General features: G+C 38.2%; 1 protein-coding gene across 1 annotated transcript in view; it reads right to left on the bottom strand.

The window, feature by feature from the left end:
- The window catches only part of sntb1 (syntrophin, basic 1), a 36,540-nt gene that overhangs the window by 3,568 nt on the left and 7,029 nt on the right, over nt 1-25,943 (bottom strand). Inside the window, exons 2-7 of the mRNA XM_077575687.1 lie at nt 18,795-19,062; nt 14,472-14,589; nt 14,300-14,389; nt 13,080-13,219; nt 11,833-12,029; nt 3,918-4,147 (exon numbers count right to left, since the gene is read on the bottom strand). Coding sequence (XP_077431813.1) covers nt 3,918-4,147; nt 11,833-12,029; nt 13,080-13,219; nt 14,300-14,389; nt 14,472-14,589; nt 18,795-19,062 — 1,043 coding nt within the window. The remainder of the gene's footprint in view (nt 1-3,917; nt 4,148-11,832; nt 12,030-13,079; nt 13,220-14,299; nt 14,390-14,471; nt 14,590-18,794; nt 19,063-25,943) is intronic.

Here is a 25,943-nt window from a genome sequence, read left to right as displayed (position 1 = left end):
AGAAGATTCACATAAGAGTTCCGGGTCATGTTTGTAAATGAGAATTAGTTCTCAAACATTTTTACTTGGTTAAATAAAGGTTATATAAAATAATTAAATAAGAATCAAGGTTCTCATTTACTACAATTGAGAATTATTTATTTATTTTATACCGCATTGCCCTCGTTTGTGCATGCCTTCATTGGGAGTGCTGTTCATGCAGTACACGTTTTGGTCACTTAGGGGCAGTGTGGTTCCACGTGTTCAGAAACACTCTTGTAGCCCCGTTAAAGAGTAGAAGAAAAGCCTTACGATCAAGTGTTTGTTTTTTTACAGCGTAGGAAGAGCATATGCCTGTGAGTAATTTTAGGATGCTTCTCTGTATGTATTCTTACATTTTCGTATGTATAGCCGTTCTTTTGAGTGAGTGCTAATTAGCGTTAGCAAGTCAATGGCGCTTTCCCTTGGGCATTAGCCTTGAGCTAGTTACACTCGGCAAACGAGCGAAACAAAAAAAGTGTGTTTGCATTTGAGTGTGTACTGCATGTAATTTTCTTCGTTTTGTGCGTTTAGTTTTACAGCTAACCTCAACTGGAGTGTAATAAACGGCCTGAAACCAGCAACATTGGACTCTTTTTGAGGGAGTGCTTGCTATCTGCCAAACTGTACTCGGTCTACTCAGGGAGGGCAGAATATGCTGTATAATGTACTATAAAAGCTAGCAAATTCATAGTTCGCTACATAGAGTAGCAGTCGTGGTCCACAATGCCGTTTTTGTGGAAAGCCACTTTCGTTACAGTTCAAAACTAAAATAATAATAATAATAAAAAAATAATAATAATAATGACACTTTGTCTCCATTTGTCATTCTGTCTTGCAAAGTAAACTGGAGATTCTTTGCACATCTATAGATTGAAACTGTGGAAATTATCGTCAATCAATTTATTTTGAATTGAAAACCGATTCTGAATCTAATCACGGACTCACAGAATCATGTTGAGTCACAGTCACAGACTCACACCCCTAGTTATTATGACAGTGGTAACAGTACATCAGTCAGTACATCTGTCTCAGTTGTGAGGAATGGGGTTTGACTCTTAGCTCCACCCATCTCGTTTGCATGTTCTCCCCATGTTCTCCCCATGTTCTCCTGGGCCGAGCCAGTGATGATGTCACAGCCTGACAGCCAATGTTTGATTTTGACTAGCGGTTCGTGTGTTGATGAATAAAGTAGCTCTCATTTTCCCCAATCGTGGGCCGTGGGCCAGGCTTTTCTGCTCCTCACTCTCCTACACACTTGTCTGCTTAGTGGGCTGAACCGTGGCCACTACAGTATATTGAAAAATTCAATACAGTCAGATATATGTTTTGTTGCACCCCTAATGTGATGTTCATTGACGAATCAAAATTGTCCATATCATAGATATAATGTGGAAGTGAATGGTTGCTTGTCTATATATGCTCTCTTATTGACTAGCGACTAGTCCAGGGTCTGTACCTTGCCTGTTGTTCAATGAGGGATAAGCTCATAAACAGATATCAGCGTAAAATGTTAATTATCATTACTACTGTACTTAGTGCAATATGTTGTGTGATGTTTCTTTAAGGGGAGAGCGAGAGATAAATTGAGGCAGCACCTTAGCAAGCTAAGTGTAACGTGTGTGAACATTACACGTAAACAATAAAGAAGGTGCTTTCCCCGGAGAAAACCCCATCCAGGGTCTGTGTTCACTCAATCACTGCAGTGGAGAGAAAATGGATAATCAACCTTGAAGTGCAGGTATCCCTGACTTCAGTCCTCGAGTAGCATAAAGAGCTCCCCTGTGTTAGCACTACAGTCTTAGCGCCTCAAGCAGAAACGGCTAACACCTGGATAAAGTGCTTGAGTTGACAAAAAGTCCTATAAAGGCTTGAATACCGCCAACTAGGGATTTAAGAGCCTTGTGAATATTGTCAGCTCAAAAAGCAGCTTGATATGCAAGTATGATGCTGTACACGTGAATGTTGCAGTCTCAGTATGTTTGATTACAATTTGATGCACTGGCATCTAGTCGTCGACTAAAACTCATTCGAATTGAAAAACATGAATTATTGTGTCAAATACTGGGGGTCCGGCAGCATTTTACAGTTCCAAAAGGTGCACTATGAATTTCTCTGTGGAACTGCATAAGAATTATGTAATTTTAAAAAAACCATGCTGTTTTTCATTGGATTGTATTTTATCCATTAATTCACATTTTCTCAGATTTTTCCTCCCAGTATATTTAAAAAATATATATTATTATTTTTTTTTTTTTACAATTTCTCACCGTTTTCATGGAAAATGCATATTGAATGTTTATTAGCGCTTTTTAAAAGATTTTTTTATTGCCCCCACCTAATACATTTTAATTAGTGTCAGTTATAAGCAGATTTTTGCTATTGGCGTGCCAGCCTGCCAGACCTGGTCTACTTTATTACAGTTTCACTTTCAGTTCAACTTAAAATGATATTTTTGGTTGAAGTGAAATTATAACGAGTGCACAATTTTGACTGTTTTGAGGAAAAACAATCTTCTGCATGACCAAGGGATACTGATAACTTTTCGCATAATGTAAGTCAATCTAATAAAGTTAAATTTAGATTACTGTTGAAGCCTGTATTGAAAACTGAATGAATTTGAGAGATTTTGACAATTTCATTATTTTTTTTTTATAATTTTGCACAAGTGATTCTTTATACAACAACAATTTATTATTCATTTTTATGACCTTTGACCCTACAAAACAACTAGTACCAATTTTCTTTCCTCAGGTTATCATTTTTATTTCACCCAGCTCTTAGGACAGTGACCAAATACATACCCGCCAACAGTATTGTACTTGTGCTCAATTACAAGTTAGTGATAACAGTTTTAGCATGCTGACAATTACAAACAACTTTATTCTCTCTTTAGTGTATCCTTGAATCACATCTTATATGCAGAACTTCAGTCAAATTTTCAGATCACTATTTTGGTTTGGGTCAGCCCAAATGTCTCTGCGGGAAAGGTAAACAGTCAAGTGCGGAGATAAATTTAGAACGAGACTGTGTGTCTGTGCCAAATAACGACAGTAAAGTCGACCTGATGAAGAAGAAAAGGCGCAGCAGATTTTTCTTTCAAAAGTTGAGCTAATTAGCCATCAGCCAAATCCACAAGTGCCTTGGGATTTTCATGAAGCCGTTGACAACAAAATCTCACTTCGTAGCCAGCAGAGAACTTTCATTTATACTGAGCTGTAAAGGGTGACTAAGACATTTTGATACAAACAGAAAATCACCACTTACATTAGATAAATCCCTTAAATCCCGTAAGCCAAGAGGGTAATTAATTTAGTCCCTTTTAGCATTTTCACTGCTGTAGTTCTAATTTAAAAAAAAAAAAAAAAAGAAAGAAAATTGCAAGTGAAACCTACATTAATATTCATAGTGTCATCAAATGTTGTTCAGGGGATGAAAAAAAGTGACGGTTCCCAAAATGAAAATGCCAACATTTCATAAGGCAGTGGCACTTTTTAAGTTTGACTGTAATTGGTGCTGACTGCTTGGAAAAAAAGAGCAACCTTGACTTGTTATGCATTGATTGAAACTGATTAAAAGTCTAATAGCATGGGAGAGACCTCTGGCTGCAGCTGATTTTATTTCAGGAGCTACTCTGTGATGATGGGCTGCAATTTTTACAACGTATCGCCGGTTAACACTTAGACCAATAAATCCAGGTTAGGGCCTAACCTGTATTTTTATTTTCTGTTTGACTTCTTTTCATGGTCAAAAAACAAAACAAAAACAAAAAAAGATAATCAAAGTCGTCTGCCTGTTATACACGAGTCTATACATCATCACGTGTACCCAAACTTATATGCCTAATGCTCAAATCTAAACTTGTCATTTTCTTCTTTAAAAGAAAGGAAAACACTCACAATCTCTCCTTCCTTTCCTCCAAAATCCAGGAAGAGCATCCGAACACCATCGTCCGACGACAACCTCAGTTTTTCATAAGGGTAGGACAGGAGCACTCGTTTTTTGGTCGGCGTATGGCGTCGCCCCTCGTACCCGTTCTCACTTTCTCGGAGTTTGGGTTCAGCCAACACGGAGAAGCCCTGCTCGTAGTGGATCACCAGCCGGCACTCCTGACCCAGGTAAAGACAACCTGCGAGATTCAGTGATATTGATTTGATGAGGTTTTTTTGTATTCATTATGGTTGATAGAATATAAGCATAATCAGTTCATCAGTGTATATATTTTAAGGAGTCCAGGAGCTAAAGCCTATCCCGAAACCAGAAAAAAGACAGACTGACACAACTTCACTTTAAGAGTTTATTTGAGGGAGCGTCATAAGGTTGACCTCAAATTGCTCAATTTGTTTCCCTCAAATTTGAGGTCAACCTGATGACGCTCAACACGTTGTTTCCCTTAAAATAAACTATTGAAGTTTAGTTCTGTCAGTGTGCGAGGGATTCTTTTTTCTGGTTGTCATTCAACATCCATTTTGTGACCGAAATCCTTCAAAAATAAATTGGATTCTTAAACTGATCAAGAGGAATAATCCTTTAATAATAAAGTACTTTGGTTAAGAAACCTTGGCCACCAATAAACATGTCCTCAGGACATTAGACCATGGACACCTCAAGGATTTGAGATAAAAAGGCCTCATAAAATTAATAAGGAGCTTGCTCTAAGATAAGTACAACATGTAAAATGGAAATAAAAATGACTCATTTGACTCTGCAGTCATCTTTAAGAGTAATTATCAACTGTCATAGAAGTGTAAAAAAAGTTAACGACTTTATAGTAAAACCTAAAACAATATCCCACTTGTGACTCTTTGTAAATTATATTATATTAAACCCATCATTATTTCTATGAAGCTGAAGGAACAAAATGAGTGCAAAAGTAATACAGTAAATTGAAATGCACAGAAAATTAACTAATGAAAAGTTTGTGGGTTTGCTGGACCAACAATACAATCAACAACAACAAATACTGTAGTTCTCTCTCTCCCTCTCCCCTCACTCCCTACCCCCCTTCCTCCCTCGCTTTCTCTCTCTCTATCTCCCTCCCCCTAAAAAAGAACATGTATGTAATGAACCTATTCATTGTGTATGTGCTACGAGGGTGTGGCAACAGAACGGCGTGCTGTCGCACTGCAACATGCAAAATGGCCATTTGCCATCATGGCGTCATATTTCAAGTTGAAAAATCTTCAGCTAAGGATCAGGATTATCGCTTTGATGCCACACAGCACATCCAGTAGGAAATGGGTTGGCAGAGTGATTTCAGAGTGTTAACAGCAATACGACCAACTAGCAGGAAAATCATTCAACATAGCCACTCAAAATCTGAACTAAGATGACAGAAAATCATGGCAGGAAAAGCTGAGAGCTTAATATTAGTAAGAGTAACCCTCTAAAACTGTTCAATTGTTAAGATGTGTTAAAATATGTAAACTTGGTTGAAACTTGTATTGAAATGCTAAATAGGAAAGGGGAAACTCAAACCTTTCCATTATTTTTTACTTTCTGAATGAAGTTCTTAAAAAAAAAAAAAACATTAGTGATAATCCAAAACACATTTATTTTATTTTTTAATGAGATTCAAATTAAACTAAGGCCTTTCAGAAAATCACAATTATTAAACAAAACATAGCAGCTCATGAGCTGGTCCCCATATTTTCCAAAAACATGCCAATATCGCAAATTCTGCCTGGGTTTGTAACCTGATGTGCACAACTGCATTAACAGTATCTCACAAAAAGTGAGTACAACCAGATCTTCAGAGAATTCTTTGAGGTGAGGTGCAATGTTGAACTTCCAGTAACCGGTCGGTACAAGTGAGTGTGAGAAGTGTAATATTAAATGTAACACACCTGCTCCCTAGTCACACCTTGAGACATTGTAAGTCACATAACACTGGGGAGCGAAAATAACTAACTGTGTTAAATTTGGGCACTTTCACTTAGGGGTGAACTCTCTTTTGTTGCCAGGGGTTTAGCTATTTATGGCTGTATTTTGACCTATTTTGAGCTGGGTGCTAATTTGATGTGTACTGTAGTCCAACTGCTTAATAGAAGCTATCATGGGTAGAAAAGGTGCAATCAATCACGCAGGCTGATCTCCATACCGTGTGAGCTATGCTTACTTGTTACGTCACATTACTGATATTTGCCGGCTGTAAGCATCATTCTGCATCATGTATCTGTTCTGCAACACTACTCTTCCTCCCCCATTTTTGTCTCTTTAACCGCATTTCAGCCACTTCTTAATTTACGCGTAACATGCTTTTATGTCACATCTGCTTCATTTCCCCTCAGCGTGATCAGGCAACACTGAAGTCTCATTACTGTGTAAGTCTTGACGTCCGACTTAGCACACACACGCGTGCTTTTCCTTTCCTTTTATTTATTTATTTATTTATTTATTTTTTATAAATATAAGCTCCTCTTCTCTTGACATCATTTCCTCCACTGAGCTACATGTTTGGGCAAAGAAGGGACAGTGCGCCAGAGGCAAGTTATTATCTTGCCATTGTTTACTGATATCCTGAAAAGGACGCGTGTACACTCACTGTGTCTGTGTGTGTGATCATATTTGCATGGTTTCGTGTGCTCATTCAAGAACGCGCGCTACTACTCCCCCGTAGCCTGTCTAAGCATCTTTAGTCCGACCGGAATAGTTTTAGTTGACAGTAAAACCTTGTGTACTGTAGCACTAAATCACATCCTCATCCATGCTTCATCTGTTCACCACATTATGATTGAGCACATTTGGAAATCATTTTTAAGTTATACAAAGCAGCAGATGGTTGTCTTCCGCCGCACAATAATTTACATGGAATAATTTTGTAAAAAAAAAAAAAAAAACTGTTGATTTTTAAATTGTTTTTAAAAATGATTTAAAAAAAACACTTAAAAATGACCTCACCAAAAGATTAGCTCACAATTGTAATCACTACTCAATGTCACAGCTAATCTGTTTTATTTTGGCAGGAATGGCAATTTGCACTTCATTATGAGAGTGCCCACTCATGAGCAGCAAACTGCAATTGTTTCTGACTGTACCACTGCCTTAAATTCTTACGTCAAAAGCATGAGTGGATAATTCATCAGTTGCTAAGATACCGCCTAACAGATATGCTGCACCGGCTCCGCTTCATCAATCTCAAACTTTTCCATCATTTGTTTAATATTCAGCTGTTTGTTTTGTTGAGAAAATATGCTTTAGTGATTCGACAGCGCCATTAAGTGCAGTACATATTACAAATGGTGAAACTATAGTTGTTAGACAGTTTGGTAATGAGCGCAGAAATGTAGTAATTGAAATTGTACAAATGGATCATGTGGAAGTATAAAAATAAGATGATTGCTGAATTCACTATGTAAAGAATTTGAAAACAAAAATCAGTTGAGTTCGATTTTTATGCTGATTAAAACTAAAATTGGCATGCTGATTTTAAAATTACAGTAATTTTTTTCTCCACAACTTACTGGTACACTCGAGATAAGCAAAATTCCACTAATTAGCTGTAGTAAGACTGTAGTAAGAAGAATTGATTACGATGGGACTCATCTACAGCAACTTTTTGTGCAGTCACAATTGAGACCGTGTGGTGAGAGGTTTGTGCAGCTCCAGATCGGGTCAGTGTGTATCAATATCTGCAAACAGAAAGCTAGCATAGTAGCAATTAAGATGGTTAGTGCTGGCTTTTCTCCTAACCTTGTAACCATGGGCATATACTGTTCTATTTTCTTTGATGCTGTTTTTGTCACTCTTAAAGTGTTTTATTTACATACATATACAATGTTTAATTTAATATTTAAACAGGGATCCTATAGCTCAAAAACTTGACACGATAGAGAAAAACTGAGAACAGTTTTGGATTCTGCACCCAAAAAGAGAAGATAATTAAAAATAAATGTGTGTTTTCCCCAGGGTTATTAAAGTTTGAAAACAAGTTTTGTACAGTGGAATTCTGTTGTTGCAGCAGTGACGTAACCCAAATTTGTACATAAATCAGGAAATGACATCATTTATCAACACAAGTAAATATCCGTATGATAAAAACTTCTAGGCAATAAGTATATAACAATCTAACAAAATAACAAAGTGTAGCCGTAACCTAGCGTGCTGCCTGACAACATATTCTTAACATGTGCTTCCTCTGATTTGTTTATTTTCATTTTTAATCCAGTAAATAATCTCAATACTAACAAACGTTCCTTAACTGACACTTGAAACATCAATGAGAGGTTACCATGTTTAGTGAAAATAATCGACAAAGTTCAAATTGCTCATGCAGATACACACATACACAATTGAATATTTCAAATCCATCAAAGTAATATAAAAGGAAAGCACACTCATTTTTATGTTAAGAAGGTCAAGAGATATGCATTTAAATGGTTGTGGATCAGATGTAAAATCCTTAAAAGGCCGTTTTTGGACCAATATATAAATTATGTGTGTTTTGTGCCAGGTGCACTTTTGTATATTAATCCTGCTTCTTCTCCTATTTGCAAATTGCAACTTCAAGATTTTTGAAGTTGCAATCTTTTGTTTCCCTTTGATGGTGGGTTAATAAGCAAAATTAATGGTGATTGACACTAATGAGGGAAGTGACATTAGAGATAAGGAGAGGATCTGATGTGAAATGCAGATACACGCAGATGGTAAGCATAACAATATATGTAAAGCATAAAAGCCTTTTATGGGACCACATTTCAGTTTCACTCTCGTATTTGAGTTCGAAAATGACATTAACTGTAGGTTACGCACTGATGATTTTAGAACCCCGCCGTTCTGCACTTAAGGTGTCACAGCAGGTAAAATTATGGTAATTCTTAGCTTCCACTCTTAGGAAAATACATTTTGTAAAGCATTATAATAAGTCATACAGTTAAAAAATAAAATCAAATATGACCTTTCCTTAAAAAAAAATAAGTTCCCGTTTGCCTCAGCTTCCCTTTTCACCTTTCATCTGATCAGTTCATTTCAATTCTAGTTTCTGAAATGTGTTGACAAGTATACACTGCCACTGACTGGTTTCGGGTGAAGACCTGCACAAAAGCAACAATACAAAAAAAAAAAAAAGATATATAAAAAATTTGAATAACGTTCTGGTTAGCACACAGTTGTTTTCCGCACATGAGACATAATAATCTGGCGACAAAATTACTTTGCATCATTGCCCTCGTGGTATGAATCTATTAATTAAGGCTAGTGGCCATCAGGCTAGACAAAGGTAGCGACATGAGGCTAACCCCGTTTCATACGTGTTTTTTCTTCTTGTGACATCACAAAATCCTGTTTCTGCCGGGTTGTTTTGATGATACAAGTTTTTCAGTATGAAACGAAAAAAAAATGCAGTTTTGGTGGCCATGCCTTAGAAATGTAGCGTCTGAATGCGGGTAGTAGCCCGATACAGCAGTGGAGTGGCCACAAGCCATTGGGTCAGTGTTAATGTCGAACCCTGACGTGTATACATCACACAATATTTACAATATTGTGGAAAACACATTTTTGTATAGTAGTTTAATGGGGGGAAAAAAGAGATTTACCACATACAGCTGAATGTCATGAGTTTTTGTCATAATTTTTATGGTTATAGCTTTCAGCTAATGAATATTCCCCATCTCACAAAATCTTAATTTTGCATTACACACAAAATGATGATGTGTTTATTAATATGGAAGCCGGGAACTGCCAAAGTTGATTTAACATTTTTGGCTAGCAAATTAGTTTGAACATACTAGTAGGCTAAATGCTACAAATTTAGCATGTTTAAAAAAATATATATATATATATATATATATATATATATATTTTTTTTTTTTTTTTGCCACAGGGTACTGACTTGCACATGTGCATACCCAGTGGAATTATAGGGGAAAAAAATCATGCACTGCAGATATTATGAAAAAATTACAAATAAACAATGCTTTTTTTTTTTTTTAAATATAGAATTTTCAAATGTACTGGTATACTGTAATGTATGCCAACTAAATAAAATAAAAAATTTGCATTTTTTTTTTAAACATTTTTTTAGCATTTAGCCTACAAGTGCGTGTGAATGAATGTACTTGTAAATAATGTATTATAAACATGTATTATAAACATATTTACAAATACTGTATGCATTTGCAAGTACATTACAGCATATTTGCAAGTACGTTCTTAAAAACTTGCAAATACGTACATATTTGCCAGTCAAAAATGTTTACATTGGCAGTTCCACGCTTCCATAAATAAGCAAAGACTCAGTTAACAGCCAAATGGTGTGCAACCTTTATCAAGAACTGGTTACAATTGTAACAATTAAACGTGAATTCCAGTTGAATGTATGTTTTGCTTTTTAGGGACATTTGCCCATGCTGTGTATAAGCGCTAAGTATAATTAGCATCCGACTGGTAAATTCATTGCCTGTTCAGGATTTTCAGGTTTGAATTGTTTTTCATACTTTTTTTTTTTTCAATTCACACCCCAATAATAAACATCACATCTCTGTTTTCTTGTCAATTCCTCCATAAACATTCACCACTATGTACAACTGTCTACGAATTGTGACTGTACAGATAAAGGCATACATTGCTATATTTTGAATTTTGCATTTTAATCTGGCACCCAAAGACAAAGTCAGCCTCAGTCTCATTTAGTGCAGGTTGAGTAGGGAAGTTTATGTCTACCATAGTTTGTTTGTTGGTGGACTGGATTAATTATTTATCATGAGAGGGTATTTTCCTGAATTTCTTGCTAAATTATGCATGAATGCTTGAATAGGCAGCTGTTTGTTTTGCAGTTATTTCCCACACACAAAAAAGGTGATATGCGATTTTTGTTTACCTTTCCCTCCACCGTCCTTGTGTGAACTAACAAAAATCAATAGCAGCACTTGTTGATTCTTATACTGCTACAAAACGTGCCCTTCTGGCTAGACAACATTTAGTCACGGCACAAAATAAGATTAGGAAAAGTCACATTTCCCCGCAAGCATGACACACAATATGATTGCAATGAAAACACCTTTGGGCGTTAAAATGTGCAAACTGTGATTGAATACTTCCTGTTGAATGAGTGATTACAAACACAATGTGGACGAGCTTGGTTGTGACAAATAGTGAAGTGAAGCTGGCGTCGGGCAGACTTCGCTGCTGGATACAAGAGGGTCTGAAGTGAAACTTGGCACTGTGTGATGAGTTAGGGCTAGTGGGGGGCGGATGAGCGGGGGCGGTCACCCATGGGAGACGTGCAGTTCCCAGGACATTTTGTGCAGGGAGAGAAAAGGGAGGGAAAGCGAGCGAGCGAGAGAGAGATAGGAGGGGATTCTGTTGGAAATCCCTTGACAGTAAATACACAATTACAAACACACCGAAAAATGCCGTTCCCATCTATAAATAGCTCGTAAACATCTTCCATATGGCTCTCTTCTACCTTCGTTTGTGTTGACATTCTGCTTCATGAGCTTGCTTTAAGACTTTATTTTAAGCTTGCAGCACTTCAGGCTGTGCACTATGCGTACCCTCGCGCTGCTGCGGCATGCCTGAACACATTTGAGGAAGTGTCACAGGATGCAGCGCAGTGACCTGTGCCGCATATCTTATTCCATCCTCGTACCTCTACATTCGTCCGCGTATCCCAACAATTTTTTTTCCGTGTTTGGTTTGTAATGTTCCATCATTTCCATTCATGGCATTTTAATTCATTTCAATGCGGAAAATTAGATTTGAAATACAGTCAAAAATCGATGTAGCTGCCAGATTAGTCATGGAATGAATTCATCTTCAAGGTAGCACCGCGTTTCAACATTTACGTCAGTGTCCGTGTGATGTAGCTGTACTTACTAGTACTGACTTCTTTGATCATCTCGGCTGATGCGTGACAGCCGTTGACTATTTGTCGAGTCCACAGGGATAAATCCTTGCTGGTTTCAGCCCGGAAAAGATGAGTCTCGATTCCAAGGCGAGTGCCGGTTCGAGTGGCGAAAAACAGCTCGGTGCCTGAGTAAGGGGACCCCATGTCAGGCCCAGAGTGCACAAGGCTGGAGGAACACAAAAACTCACATTCAATGACAAGACAAACTAGCTGATTTCCAAGTTGTGGTCACATTTTCCCCCTGGAAATAATACAAAATGAATGAACTTGTTCCAGGCTCAAATGATCTCCATCATTAAAGGTTTACAGGCTGTTTTATATAACAATGGAGAAAAATGGGTCTAAAAGTGGAAGCTTTATATTAAAAAAAGATGGCATTATCGTCATTTTATACATTGCAGCCATTCATGTGAGGATGGCTAAATGTTATGAGCCCGATAACGCTTCTCCGACAAAATGCACAGTACATGCTACGACCAGCAAAGATGCGTGGACTCCCATAGCGCATATTCTCCACCCAAATACATGCTGAATACAGTATTAGTATTAGTTGATTAACTAAAAATGCAAAAAGTTTAAATGAATGACTAAATCAATTTTATTAAAGAAATATGAACGAGATTAAGTTTGAACATTGCCATTGTCATTTTTGTTAGGAATGTCAGAAATCACATTGTAAACAGAGTACAGATGTGACTATGAGACTAGCTGTCACAATTGTATTGTATTTTATACAGTATATATATATATTTTTTTTTTTTATATATTTTTTTGCTGTTGTTTATGTTGTATTTAAATAGTTACCTTGTAAATGAAGAAACGGAGCATATACAATAAGACCTGTCTTCTTTCTGCTCCTTTTCATTCAACGATGAAGAATATTGTTTTATATTTTTTTCTTTACAAATGAATGAAATAAATGATTGAAATGAATATGAAATGAAAAAACATCCATCCATCCACCATGATCTGAACCACATTATTAAGTGAAATTTTCTCTTTTGTGTATTCATAAAATCCTTCTTTGACCAAGTAACAATCTATTTTTTACATTTCATCCTAATACTCGATTATTCAATAGAATTTCCAGTTTGATATCCAAACTATTTAATAGCGGCAGCCCCAAACTATAAATCCTTGACATCCAACAATCAACGTTTACACAGTGGCGCCTCATTAGCACGATTCGATTGTGTTGATGTGAAGACGGCCCCACCGTGTTGCTAGAAGAGGATACGTGTCTGCTGGACTCTGCCAGGCCTCCTTGCTTCGTGGCAGGCTATCATACAGCAGCAGGTCTTTCTCCGTCACCACCACTAGCACAGGCTTCCAGCACTCCTTCTCGCTTTCACTTTGCTGCACAAATACACGACATGGCATTCCCTTGAGAGCTTTGACCTCCAACAGGCTGAACAATCCTAATTGGGATCAACGGCAAGTTGTGAGTATTTTTAAATACCAACTTTTGCATACACTTGAGGTAATCAGAAAATTATTTGTGCGACACATTCTTGTGTAAATTCATCTGGTGTAGAGAAGATAGATGGATGGTGGCACACTATCAGTTAATTCGTGACACATCTTTGGTTATCTGACTGAGAAAGCAATATGAAAATCCACTCATTTGAGTATTGTTTTTAAACATTGGGACAATTGTCCCAAATGTATATTTGTGCAGCCATCCACTAAACCTAATGTGTATTTTGAAAATGTCAGTGTAAAGTTCTTTCTTTCCAAAGTTGCTCAAGCACAAACTCCAACAAACAGAGTCATGTGTACGGAATACATAAATGTGTTTAACTGTGTTTATATGCAGACTTTTAACCTGTTTTGTTTTTCCCCTTCTTTCGCAAGTCAATATGGCCCGTTTCGCGATGTGTGATAGAAATGCTAATTTATTTCTGCTGCGGGTGCATAGGTACATGATTGAGACGTTTGCTTTCCCGCACAACCCCCATCCTTCAAAGAGCCCCCTCTTGCTTCTCCTTCACAAGCCACGTCGTTAATCCTTTGCATTCGGAGCTCCCATATGCATATGCGCTGTACAGTACAGTATATGCCACACGCAGCTTGCTATTTTACCTTCATGACTATTCTCATTATGGGACTTTATCAGCAGCCCAGCTAGGGAATCCTAAGCTGCTCTTTGAAGTTCAGCCTTAGCCAATCATATCAGAGAATCTTGCAGGGTCAAGGGTCACCCTTCCAACAGAATGAGATTTGGTCGCCAACTAGCAAAGATGGTTCGAATTTGATACTAAAATATTGTAAAAGTCGACGTGATTACAAACAAAACACGTCTTGCATCCCTTCTTGTGCACCCGTGTCAGCATCTAACAAAAACCTCAACCATCTAAACTATCACAGACACCCTCCCTTACAAACACACCACAACAATAACACGCAAGATGCACAAAGCGCACACTCTCGCATTACCTTCCCTGCCAGCCATCCCAGGTGTCGAATCTCTTTGCTGCCAGCAACCCCTGACCAGGTTGTGTGATGAATCACCTCCGCTAATGCTTGCTGTAATGAGATGACGTGATCATTCAGTGTGCTAAAACGTAAAGATGTATATTATAATAATTGCTGTGTAACTGCGACAGACCTGCGTGAGTGTGGATGTGACGGCGTGCATTGCCGAGAACCAAGTGAGGGCAGATGGCTGGTCTGGACAGCGCAGCACCACGGTGTGTCTGGCGTCGGGGGAGTGCAGCTCCACTTGTCTGGAGAAAACAATATTATCACAGAGGTGAGCAAGTCGAATGATGTGCAGTCTATCTGGGATGGCAGCTTGAAGGGTTTTTTCATCAGTGCTACTCGGTGGGGGGGCGCAAAGAAACACGCTCTTCCTAACCAGACAAAAATGATATTTTAGACATGGACAAATATGTGCTCTTAATACATTTAATTTTGTTTGAAGCAAACAACAATATAACGGGCAAAGGGCTCCCTTGCATAAAAATTAAATTTCAAGGATGGCACAAAACTGCTGAGCAGCAAGCCAGCGTTAAGTGCAAGAACTCATTTTGTGCATGTTTTCACAAAAGCCAATTCATTTGTTTGTCCTTCATGTCATTCCAAATCCCCAAGAAATATTATTAGGCCTGCTCATGTTGTCATATAAAGAAGTATAAGACACGGTGTAAGCACAACAAAGCCTGTCTGTCATCTTGTGGTGAATGGTGATATTACAACTTAAAACTACAGTCGATGTACATTCCCCGGGATTTTTCCCCCCAAAGTTACCCCCCATTTGTCATGGCAACGTGTGTTGAATGTTTTTGAAGAATTCTTTGGGTTTGTAAAAATAAAAATAAAATTTAAAAAAGATTTATTTATTTTTTAATTAATCAAGCAGCCACTCAGAGTATAATCAGAGGATTCTTTCTTGTTTCCTTTTTTTTATTTAGCTGAAAGCCACAGGCCAATGAAATGGTTTCACGCCTTAACTTCTTTGATGCTGGTTAAAAAGCAATGAAAATTGCCATACTTTAAAAACCTCTGTGGGCCATTTCAGACAAATAAGCGTTCTCTCTCAATTTCCTTAACTAATCTCCTTTTAGCGTAAGGGAGTATTTCTGGCCTCCATAGACTTGCATCTATAGAATGCTTCTGGGCCTCGGCGAGCAGCTCTTTGATTGTGTGCAGCTCAGTAAATGTGAATTTTTAAAACAGGTTCTAGTCACAGGCTCATGGTGCATAATGTAACACGCTGCCTTTTGAGATGGTTAACATCGTTCCTGTTAAATCCTGTAGAAGGAATCATCTTTAAAAAAAAAAAAAAAAGCGTAGGAGGTCAAAAGTGTTTCCTTATATACAAGTGATGATTAATGCAACCATTATATACTGCCTACAACTGAGGACAAGATGAGACATGGTACGTATGAAGCAAAAAAGTGAGGAAACCTGATTATGTCACACCCTTAGCTATGTCAGTCCAACAAGTATGTCTAGCAATAAACAACGCACTGTGAAAAGAAATAAATCAAAAGTAAACATGAAGATGTTACGCTTGGGGCAACAATGACAAGTGGGAAGAAAACAGGGAGGAAATATTTGGTTTCAGACTCAACACTCCACGGTATGAATAGAAGTGCATTCCTTATCTGGGGTGTTTACCACCAACTATGTCAAAAACTCAATAGTCATCTGTTTAGGTGCTCTCGTGGGTGGTGGAGCAAAACTTCTCCTGGCCACGTGTGCTTTGCGCAAACAGGCTTTCTTTCTTTTCTTTTTTCTATACACACACCTGAGACACAGGAGACCTGGAAAAGTCTGAGCGAATGTGATGAGTCCACAATTCCCTCAAAGTGGGACACACTGTGTACTGTACGTCCGCTCCAGGTGTTACTTGAGGTTAGAAATAAAGGTACAGTGTGCTTCCGCTATATTGCGGATCATAGTTTGCGCCACTGCGAAAATGCAGGTTTTTAAGCAATCTTTTTTTTTTTTAATTGGGCTTTGATTTAACGTTATGCAGTCAGATCAGGGTCAAAATATTTTCAAATTTTCTATTGTAGTTTTATTTCATTTGGACTTTTGTTTTTTTTTAGATAGTTTTAATTAGTTTTTAGAAGAACTTTTTTTCTTTTACTTTGTATCAGTTTTATTTATTTAAAAATGCTTTGTTCAGTTATTTTTTACTTTTAGTATGAGTTTTTTTTAATACACCGAGTGTTGAGTGCAAGATTAAAAAAAAAAATATATATATATATATATATATATATATATTTTTTTTTAAAGGTCACTAAGAAAACTAAATGGGGATTCCAGACTGATACCAGTATGAGTACTCAACTCTTGAGTAGTCACCAATGCTGATACTACTGTTGTTCTGATACAGATACTGGTATCGACACAGGCCGATTAAAACAGTAGTATCGGTGAGTACTAACAAGTAACATGGCGATACCATTAATTCTGACACTAATATAGGACTTTGGATGCAGCATCTTGTGTCTTGCTCATGCACGACCTTCACTCAAGTGTGACATGTTCACTGCATGCCGAGCTAAGAGATCCTATTGGCCCTTGAATGCTCTGACCCAATGGCAGGACAGCTTTTTCATGTTGAGAAAAAAACAACAACTTAGGTATAGGTATGGTATCGGAATCTGAGTCTATCGGAATCAGTATCGGGGGCCAAAAAACAGTATCGGAACAACACTAACTGATAATAATAATTACTTTTGAAAACAATGACAAATAATTTTAAAGAAAGACCTATATGTCCCAGTATGGCATTTTTCCTTCAAATTGCGTGAAATGAATAGCAAATTTATATTCTTCTGATTTGATACCATTATCGGCTAAAGATTTTAGTTATGCTCTTCTATTCTAGTATTCTATGTCTATCCAAGTGTTATTTTTTTCATCAAACTGTAAAACGGTACAAAGAGCAACGTTGACACACGAGATCATGAGTTGGGATATTGACCCCAAATTCTTCTATAAACCACAGAGCGGTCAAGTAGAGAATATTGCCGACCCTGTGAATGTTCAACCATTATTATGCTTTCGAATTGTATAATAATAAGTCAAGTGCGCTTTGCCAAAGTGGAGCTAACAAGTGCCATCAAGATTTCTCTGGGCTGTGACAGTGAACATTACATCTGCTTAATGTAGAAAAATGTCTTGTATTAAGCATCACATATTTCATATTGGTCAGTTGCTATTATTCATTTATAAAAAGGTGAATACGCTGAGCTTGAATTTTATGAGAGTATGCAGTCGGTATGAAATTCTTCATAAAACCTCTGGTATAATTGTGGCTGGTGAGAAAATCAATTCACCAATTAGCATTGTTGAATAGATAGAAGGTGGAAGCTACTGGTTGAAGTGGTGAGTTTTCAATTTATGTAAGATGTAAAATGTGAGCGCTGACTGCAAGATTGTAAACAATGCCCCTGAGAGAGATGAACATTAAAGCTTTGATTGCAGCACATCAGAACCAGGCAACATTTCTTGATTAAAAAGGAACAACAAAAGTCACATCTTGCTGGAATTTATGTTTTTTTTTTCCTTTTGTGTGCGATAATACAATTTATTTATTTTTTACAGAGTCTAGTTATGTTGTAAGCAATTAGCTTAGCTCACCGTGGCCTGTTCTGTCATAAAATATTGATTTCAGGTTTTCAGACTTGTCTTTACACATTGAAAATGGCGGCACAAGACGACTTTTATGTGGACCGCTGACAAAAATGAAGACTATAAATGACACCAGGTAAAACCATAAATCAAAACATTAACATATTGTTCATAGTTTTTAGGAACATGAATACAAATGAGGAACTTTGCTGTGAACAGTGAAGCAACTGAAGACAAACAAAGTGGTTCCAAAACACAGCATGTTGCTGATTGCGGTCGCTTGAGCTGTTATATTTCGATCCAACCGACATGTGCACATCTCCAAGTGTTACCAGCAAATACTTCAAACTTCTATTATGGTAGCGGCCTGAAAAAGTTTTACAAAAACAACTATGGTCTCCCAATGACAACAGAAACGTTTTCTGTTGCTCACCGCCACATATTTGAACAATGAAGGCATTTGAAAATGGAAAAAAATGTCCTTTCATGTAGTCTATATAACAGATGTTTCAAATCAGGCTTCGCATAAACTGAACAACTTTTACACTACGTCAATAATTGATTGTAAACCAGTGTTTCATCTTCAAATTTCCAATATTTTTTTTTTTTATAAATTTGCAATCTTAGTCCCAAGGGCTCTACTTAGAAAGTAAGAAAGAAAATTTCGAGCTATGAAAATACTGCATATTGTTCACAGTAAATGAGAGTGAGATGACTGGCCTACAGAAACAGTTAATTGTGTGAAAATGACATAATATAACAAATAATAATAATAATAATAATAATAAGCACATGAGGAGGAAAAGGAGCAAAGAGCAGAAAGGATGCATTCGTCAACTACCTGTTGTCTGGATCTGCTGTGGTCATGGCTCGGGTTACGTAACACATTTTAAGTGGAATGCATCTCCTGTCGCCCTGTAGGGACAGGGAGGGCTGAGGGGGAGGAGGAGGAGGAGGAGGAGGGCTTCGAGTCTCCGGGGAGGAAGAGGAGGGGGTGATGGGGGTGCTGCTGCCGAAACGCGGCGACTCAGGCGGGGGCGTTTCCCATCCGATCTCTGACACAGGTGAGCCCTTTTTCACGTACGGTCTGGCCTCTCGCATGTACTTGACTGGACAGGGAAGAAACCGTAAGAATGTTAGTCTTGTATAGATTACAGTCGTTTTTAAATTTACAGTAGTTTTTTTTTTTTATTTAAAAGAAACCCCCAACAGTCTTGACAAGTCTGCTCTATAGTTATTATTTATTTGGTTGTTACTAACATAGTCAAGTCAAGTTTATTTATATAGCCCTTAATCACACAAGAGTCCCAAAAGGCTTCTCATGCTTGCGGTTGACAAATATCAACGACATCCCCTATTCGAACCACAAGAGGGCAAGGAAAAACTTAAAAAAAAAAAAAAACAACAGGCAAAAAATGAGAAACTTTGAGAAGGGGCCGCAAATGTGGTAATCCCCCTTCCAGGATGAGCAGGCTGCAATGGATGCCTAACATAACTATGAGAATCATTTTTCAAAAATCATTTCCAGTTGAATACATTTTGTAGAAACTTTATTTTCGACGTACCGCCATTGTTATTCACGTCGCAATGCATTCAGTGCGTAGTAACGTAGAATGGCGGCAGGCTCTCTGCCCAGCAATGTGAAACGTCAATAAAGAAAGCAAGTTAATTCTCGCAGCGTTCCTAAAGAAACAACGTGATTGGGAGAGTCACGCTCCCCCACGCCGTGCTCTCGTCATTCACCAGACACATTCAAGAGTTTTGATCGTCCCTTTAGGAACGCTACGAGGCTTAACTTGCTTCTTTTTTTTTTTCCACATTGCTCAGCAGAGAGCCAGCCGCCATTCTACGTCACTACGCACTGAATGCGTTGTGATGCAAATAACAATGGCGCCATACGTCCCAAAAAATTTCTTTCAAAATATAGTAAACTAGAAATTATTATTTTTTAATGATTCTCATAATTAGGCAAACTTGTCATTACATTTGGGGTTCCTTTTAACCTTTATTTATTAAGCAAAAACAGAACAGAACATTTGGTCATTAGTACTATTTCAGTACAAGGTTCTACAAAGAAATCTATGCTGGGTTTTAACTCATACTCTGCCATTGACGGCTATAGACGTCAAAAATTCATTTGAACTATTTCTATTAGTTTCACTTTTTTTTCCACTTTTGTTAACAAGAGTATGAAAACCTAGAAAAAATGTATTGTACGTTTAGAACAGATATCACATTTTTGATTAATTGTTAGTTAACTACTGAAGTCATGTGATTAATTACAATTAAAAAATGTAATCGTCTGACGCCCCTAATTTTTTAAAAATATTTTCTTTTTTGTTTGATTACTTAATTATTCAAACTCAAGATTAATCACAAATTTCATATCTGTTCTATATGTACAACACATTTTTCCCCCTAGATTTTCATACTCTTGTTAACAAAAGTGGAAAAAAAAATGTGAAACTAATAGAAATAGTTCAAATGAATTTTTGACGTCTCGAGCCGTCAATGGCAGTGAATGAGTTAATTGACACTATCACACAGTGTGCTAGATAACAGCAACAGACGGATCACACGCGGACATGCATATCTCAAGCTCAATCCGTCTACATCCCACGTTCTGAATCCTTGGTATGCTCGTTATGTCGAACAGACATATTCCACTGTACACGCTGTGTATAATTGGCAGATGGCTGGTGGCATTTGGGATTCAGCATACAAAGAATTGTCAAGGGAGGCATGGTGAAACGGTAACAAGCCTCTCCGCCAACCTGTGGACGAGAACAGACAGGCTTTTTCGCGAATGGGACTGTGGCTTTATGCAACTGCCCTCAATGGCCTTCCAAAGGCAGTGTTTGCAAAAGGAGAATAGCACACTGACTGAGTCACGTCAGCAATGTCAGATTAGGGAGCCAAATAAGGGCTGCTGATTTGTTCTAGCGCACCGTAACAAAAGAACAAGCAAAGGCGGTACATGATATAGACCTCCGGTAATCTGCTGAAGCCGGGACGTGACAACCGTGTCCCGCCAAGCGACATGTTCGGCTTAGGAAAACATTCAAAAATAAAATAAAATTAAATCTAAGATCATTCTCCGTGTCTTGAGTATAAAATGCAGTGTGAATCCAACCCAATGGCGGTTGCCGCAGTCCTAAAATTACACAAATCAAACATTTATTTTTTTTTTTAAATCTAAAAATACAGCTGATGTAATCTCATTAAAGTGTGGCCTCAAATAGATCTGGAAGGATTTTTCCTTCTTTGGGGAAAATGGTTACACTGTGCATGTATGTGTGTGCATATTCCCACGGGTCCTGTTTCTGACAAAGCACCAATTCTGCACCAGAGCCACTAAATGGCAAGTGGTGAGAAAGAAAATACAGTGGAATCTTACAATCATCTCTGTGATGTTAGCCAATTATACAGTATGCTTGGATTTGTCAGGTATATAAGTTTAGTTTTAAAACTTTTGCCATCATAAAACCTCATTAACTGTACAAGCAATGTTTAAAAAAAACATTTTAACAATATTAACAAATGTAAGTGTGAAGGGCACTCTTGGAATTACTGCATTTGCAATTTTTCCCACAAATTAATTGCCTTTTGGGCAGACTAAACATGGTCAAAAACTTATTTTGGGATGCAACTGTATCCTGGTGAAAAGATAACACAATTCATCAAAAGTCATCAGTCATTCGAATGGGTAAGTTCGAATTTTTTTCCCACCATACATCAACAAAGCTATACGGAGAAGCTGAAAGTCTGTCTGTCTGCGCCTTGATCAACTGCACCAAAAACACCATTACACCTCCTGCACTACCATTTAGACCTGCTTTTACCGAATCTAAAATAGTCGCGGCAGCTCGGTGCACCGGAATGCCCAGGAAAGCTATAGAGCATCTACCAAATTCGCAAAGACGCTAAACTAGACCCGTTTTTAGGCCGAGAGCCCGTATCTCGAATGACAAATGATGCAGGTTAATAAACGTTACCTCATCCAGCTCATTTTTAACATTTACCGTCAAGTAATTAAATTAAAGACAACCATTATGTACATAACGCAATACATTAAAACAAGCTCTTAAAAGCAACACTTCTGCACTTGGAAAAATTAGACACCAACAATTTTTTTCCCCACATGTTTTTTTTTATTTTATTTTTTTTACTCTTCTTACTAGGGGTGTGAATTGCCTAGTACCTGGCGATTCGATTCGTATCACGATTCATAGGTCACGATTCGATACCGATTAATCCCGATACGGATCTATAAATTGATTATTGCGATTTTATTTTAAAACTCAAATTTAGAAAATACTAAGCAGTAAACTTGTACATGTACACTGTAAGATTTGTATGAAAATGTATTGATTCATCTGAAAATTCAGGTTGCAGTCTGTTGTTTCATGTATGAACAGCACTGAAATAAAATATTGATGTTTAAAAATCGATTCGGCCGTATATTGCAGCGATTCGAGCATTGCGCGCTGTAATATCGCGATATATTGCCGAATCGATTTTTTCTAACACCCCTACTTCTTACATTATTTTTCTTCTCTTACCACTATCCTGACAAACACACAGCTGATTTTGATGCTGGCTAAAATAGTCTAAAAAATCTCATGAGGTCATCACGCATTGTGACATCCAAATTTTGTATGACATTTCATGAAAATGATGGCTCAGGTCCAGATTTTACGAGCCTTCTTACTGCTTCTGGAGATCGTTTGCGCAAATATACTCTGGCGAATTATTTTTCTTGTAACTACTCTGCATCTCATTTGGAGCTCACTCTTAACAGTTCTCCTGATGAATGACAGCCTACCACCAGCGACCAGCTGCTCGCCCGTTAAAAACCCCATTCGCTCGTCAAAAAACACTCCACTTGTTAAACTCTACTCAACCCCATCCAATTACACGATTTGTAAATACGACAATTTCCACAGGAGAATGAAGTGTTGACAGTATTGCCTGTTGTGCAATGACTTCATCAGTCTCATTAAAAAAAAAATTTACCCAATGTGTTGTTTTTTTGCAACACTCACCGAGGTTGAAAGGGCGTTCCATATGCTCTGAATGGGAATCTTAATTGGTGAGCAAATGTAGCGGATAAAGGAGGAGAAACTTCTTCTCATTAGGCCTGTGACGCGTAAGGTAGGAGTTGAAAGGAGAACAGACTGGAGGCAAAAAAGTAGGAAAAGGCTCCTGTGATTGCAGAATGAAAGCTTCCCTTATAAGCTCTGAGCAGCTAGCTGGATATACTACAGCAGTTTCACAAGACCCGCACGGCAACTTTTTTTAGATGGATTTGGACAAATATTCTTTAACGTGCTCCAACTTCACCTTTAATGAAAGATGGTGCCTCTCATCTGGAAACACATGAATAAGGAGGCAATGAATAATGACGTGTCATTTCTATGAAGGAAACGCATCCTAAAGTGCAGGCAGAAACTTAAGAAGCTTAGGAGTTAAGAACCACAATACTGGCAGCAACAAATGCGATAATGAAAGATGATGTTAAAGGAAAGAATCTTTTTCCTTCCGCGTGTTTGTTTTCTTTCGGGTAGTGAGAATGTTGGTTATCCGAATGCAGGCTGGAGATCGATGAACAGTCACTTCGAAGCTTTTATTTCTACAGAATATTCCGGACACAAGCGAGTTTACAGAACACAGCTGCAGCTTCTCGCAAGTGTGTAGTTACAGCGGACTCACAACATTCTTATACTATTTTGAAGGGCGGTATCATAAAACCCCCAAATCCTCAGGAAACAGTTCCTAGCGACCAGCACATACAAGCAATACAGACTAGACACTGCTGGTTGAACACACGACCAAACAACACATTGGTAGTTTATTCTGTTAAAAAAAAAAGAGCTAAAATAAAAACCACGATAGAAAAAGACTATGCCTATTTGAATTGAGTATGGAAGGGATTGGCACTTCCTCAGTTCTTGTTCCCTGAGGAGGATTACATGCAAACTAAAACGCTTCCAAGTGGATCCCCCCAAGGAGGCCAACTGGAACAGCTGTCAATGAACCTCTTGGTCATTTCAAACAACACATGCAGGCTGACTAAAAACGTTGGCATGTGAAAAGATCCCTCAGCTCAGACTACAAAGACCAACAAAGTCATCTCAAAGAGTTCGGAAGCGCAATCCTCCCTGAAATATGACGATATTTAGATTGCACCGGCAATGTGGGAAAACTACGGTGTCGAGTTTGATGAACCGTTTTGTGTTGGCCTGAAAAATAGGCAGAAGGAATACAAATCTTGAGTAATGGAAGTAAAGCCAACAGACTCGCCTTTCTCTCTTCTGGGAAGAGTGTGTTGGTGAGAATTGTGCGTTCATCCAGAAGAACATTTGCACGATTTGAGTTCACAAAAACAGCAATCTCATACGCGACACATGCGGGAAGGTGATGGGTGTAGATGGACACAAATAAGACAAAGTCCAAGTCTAGTCTCAACGTTTTGACCCACAAGTCCAAGACTTTAGGTTTCAAGTTCAAGTCAAGTCTCAAGTCCAAGTTAAGTCAAGTCAAGTCAAGTCTCAAGTCCCTGACCACGAATCTAAGTTATTTGGAATAAGGAGGGAAAATGAGTGCAAGCACCATAGAGACATGTAATGTTCTCAACTAGTTTTAAAAGAAGAGTCCGAGTCAAGTCTCGAGTCTTTAGTGGACGAATCGAGTTGCAAGTCTAAAAAAAAAATAGTCACTAGTCCCATCTTTGGTACTGATATATAACTTCTCCCAACACTTGGCAACGAAAAAGCTTGTACTTGCTGGTAATTGTTATAAATAATGATCTTTGGATCTGCAGTTGTCCAGAAATGGCTCCAAACCAATTGTGTAAATATACAATTCTCCTTCATCATGTCCAGTTGCTATTGTTCTGAGAATCAGTTGATATGATGAGCGCTGTCAACTAATTATTTTGATGGCAGCCAAGAGGAACTGCCAGCTGCAGTCAATCATCACTAATGAGAAAAAAGTAGGGCTTGGCCTTGTAAAAAAAAAAAAAAACATTCCAGGACAGTGATTGGCAACTGGTGGCTCGTGGGCCGCATAAGACCACATTGTGGGGGGGTGGCGACGGGGGAAGGAGAATAGTTTTGGAGGGAAGTGTGTGAAGAAACGGGGCAGTCAGCAGTCGCTCCCCAAAGACAGTACATGTTCTTGTGTATTTTTCCTCACGGAGAGTGTTCCGAAACGTAACACAGCGACACGCTACATTGGTGGCAGCGGTGGGATCGTGGGTTTCCTGCAATAAATTTTTTTTGGGGGTGGAACCTTTTCTCTCCGGAAATCTACCAAACTTTCTACTCGGCTAGCCGGTTAGCGCTACTGCTTTGGAGCGGCATGATTTGTACGCGAGTGCCAACCCGTGGTCTGGCGGCGTGACTGGGGTGAGAGTTGAGCTCCCGGCGCCGTTTCGCGGTGACGGCGAGAAGCCGTTTGCTACCTGGGTGAAGCAGTTTGAGTGGCCCTAAACACAATCTTCAGTCGCATGTTTGTGGAAAGTAGAATGAAGCTACCCATAAAAAAATCCACACAAACGAGAAGAGAGCATACAAACTCCAAACAGGAAGACAATTCTAACTCAGAACTATAAGGGAGCCCATACATACTAATCTCTACTCTATTGTGTGTCCTATAATGTCATCAAAGCTGCGTTTGCATTGGCAGATATCAAGTCTTTATCTCAAGACAATTCAACCCATGTTAAAAAAAAAAAAAAAAAAAACACACAGCCAATGAAACTACGCCATTAATACAATCAGTAAGAACTGATTACATTTCAGGCCAGTCATGCTGTTCAATACCAACCCCCTCCCAGCATGCCTTTGCTTTGTGCAATGAGACAGTCATGCTGAAACAGAGAAGGGCCTTCCCCAAATTGTTGACTCTGTAAGATAAAGACTTACAATTACGTGAGAACTACGGGCTCTTGCCTGACAGATGATTTGTGAATCGATCCAATTCTGTA

The sequence above is a fragment of the Vanacampus margaritifer genome, chromosome 9 (genome assembly GCF_051991255.1).
Source record: "Vanacampus margaritifer isolate UIUO_Vmar chromosome 9, RoL_Vmar_1.0, whole genome shotgun sequence".
Classification (NCBI taxonomy): domain Eukaryota; kingdom Metazoa; phylum Chordata; class Actinopteri; order Syngnathiformes; family Syngnathidae; genus Vanacampus; species Vanacampus margaritifer.
This window is presented reverse-complemented; position numbering and strand designations above follow the sequence as displayed.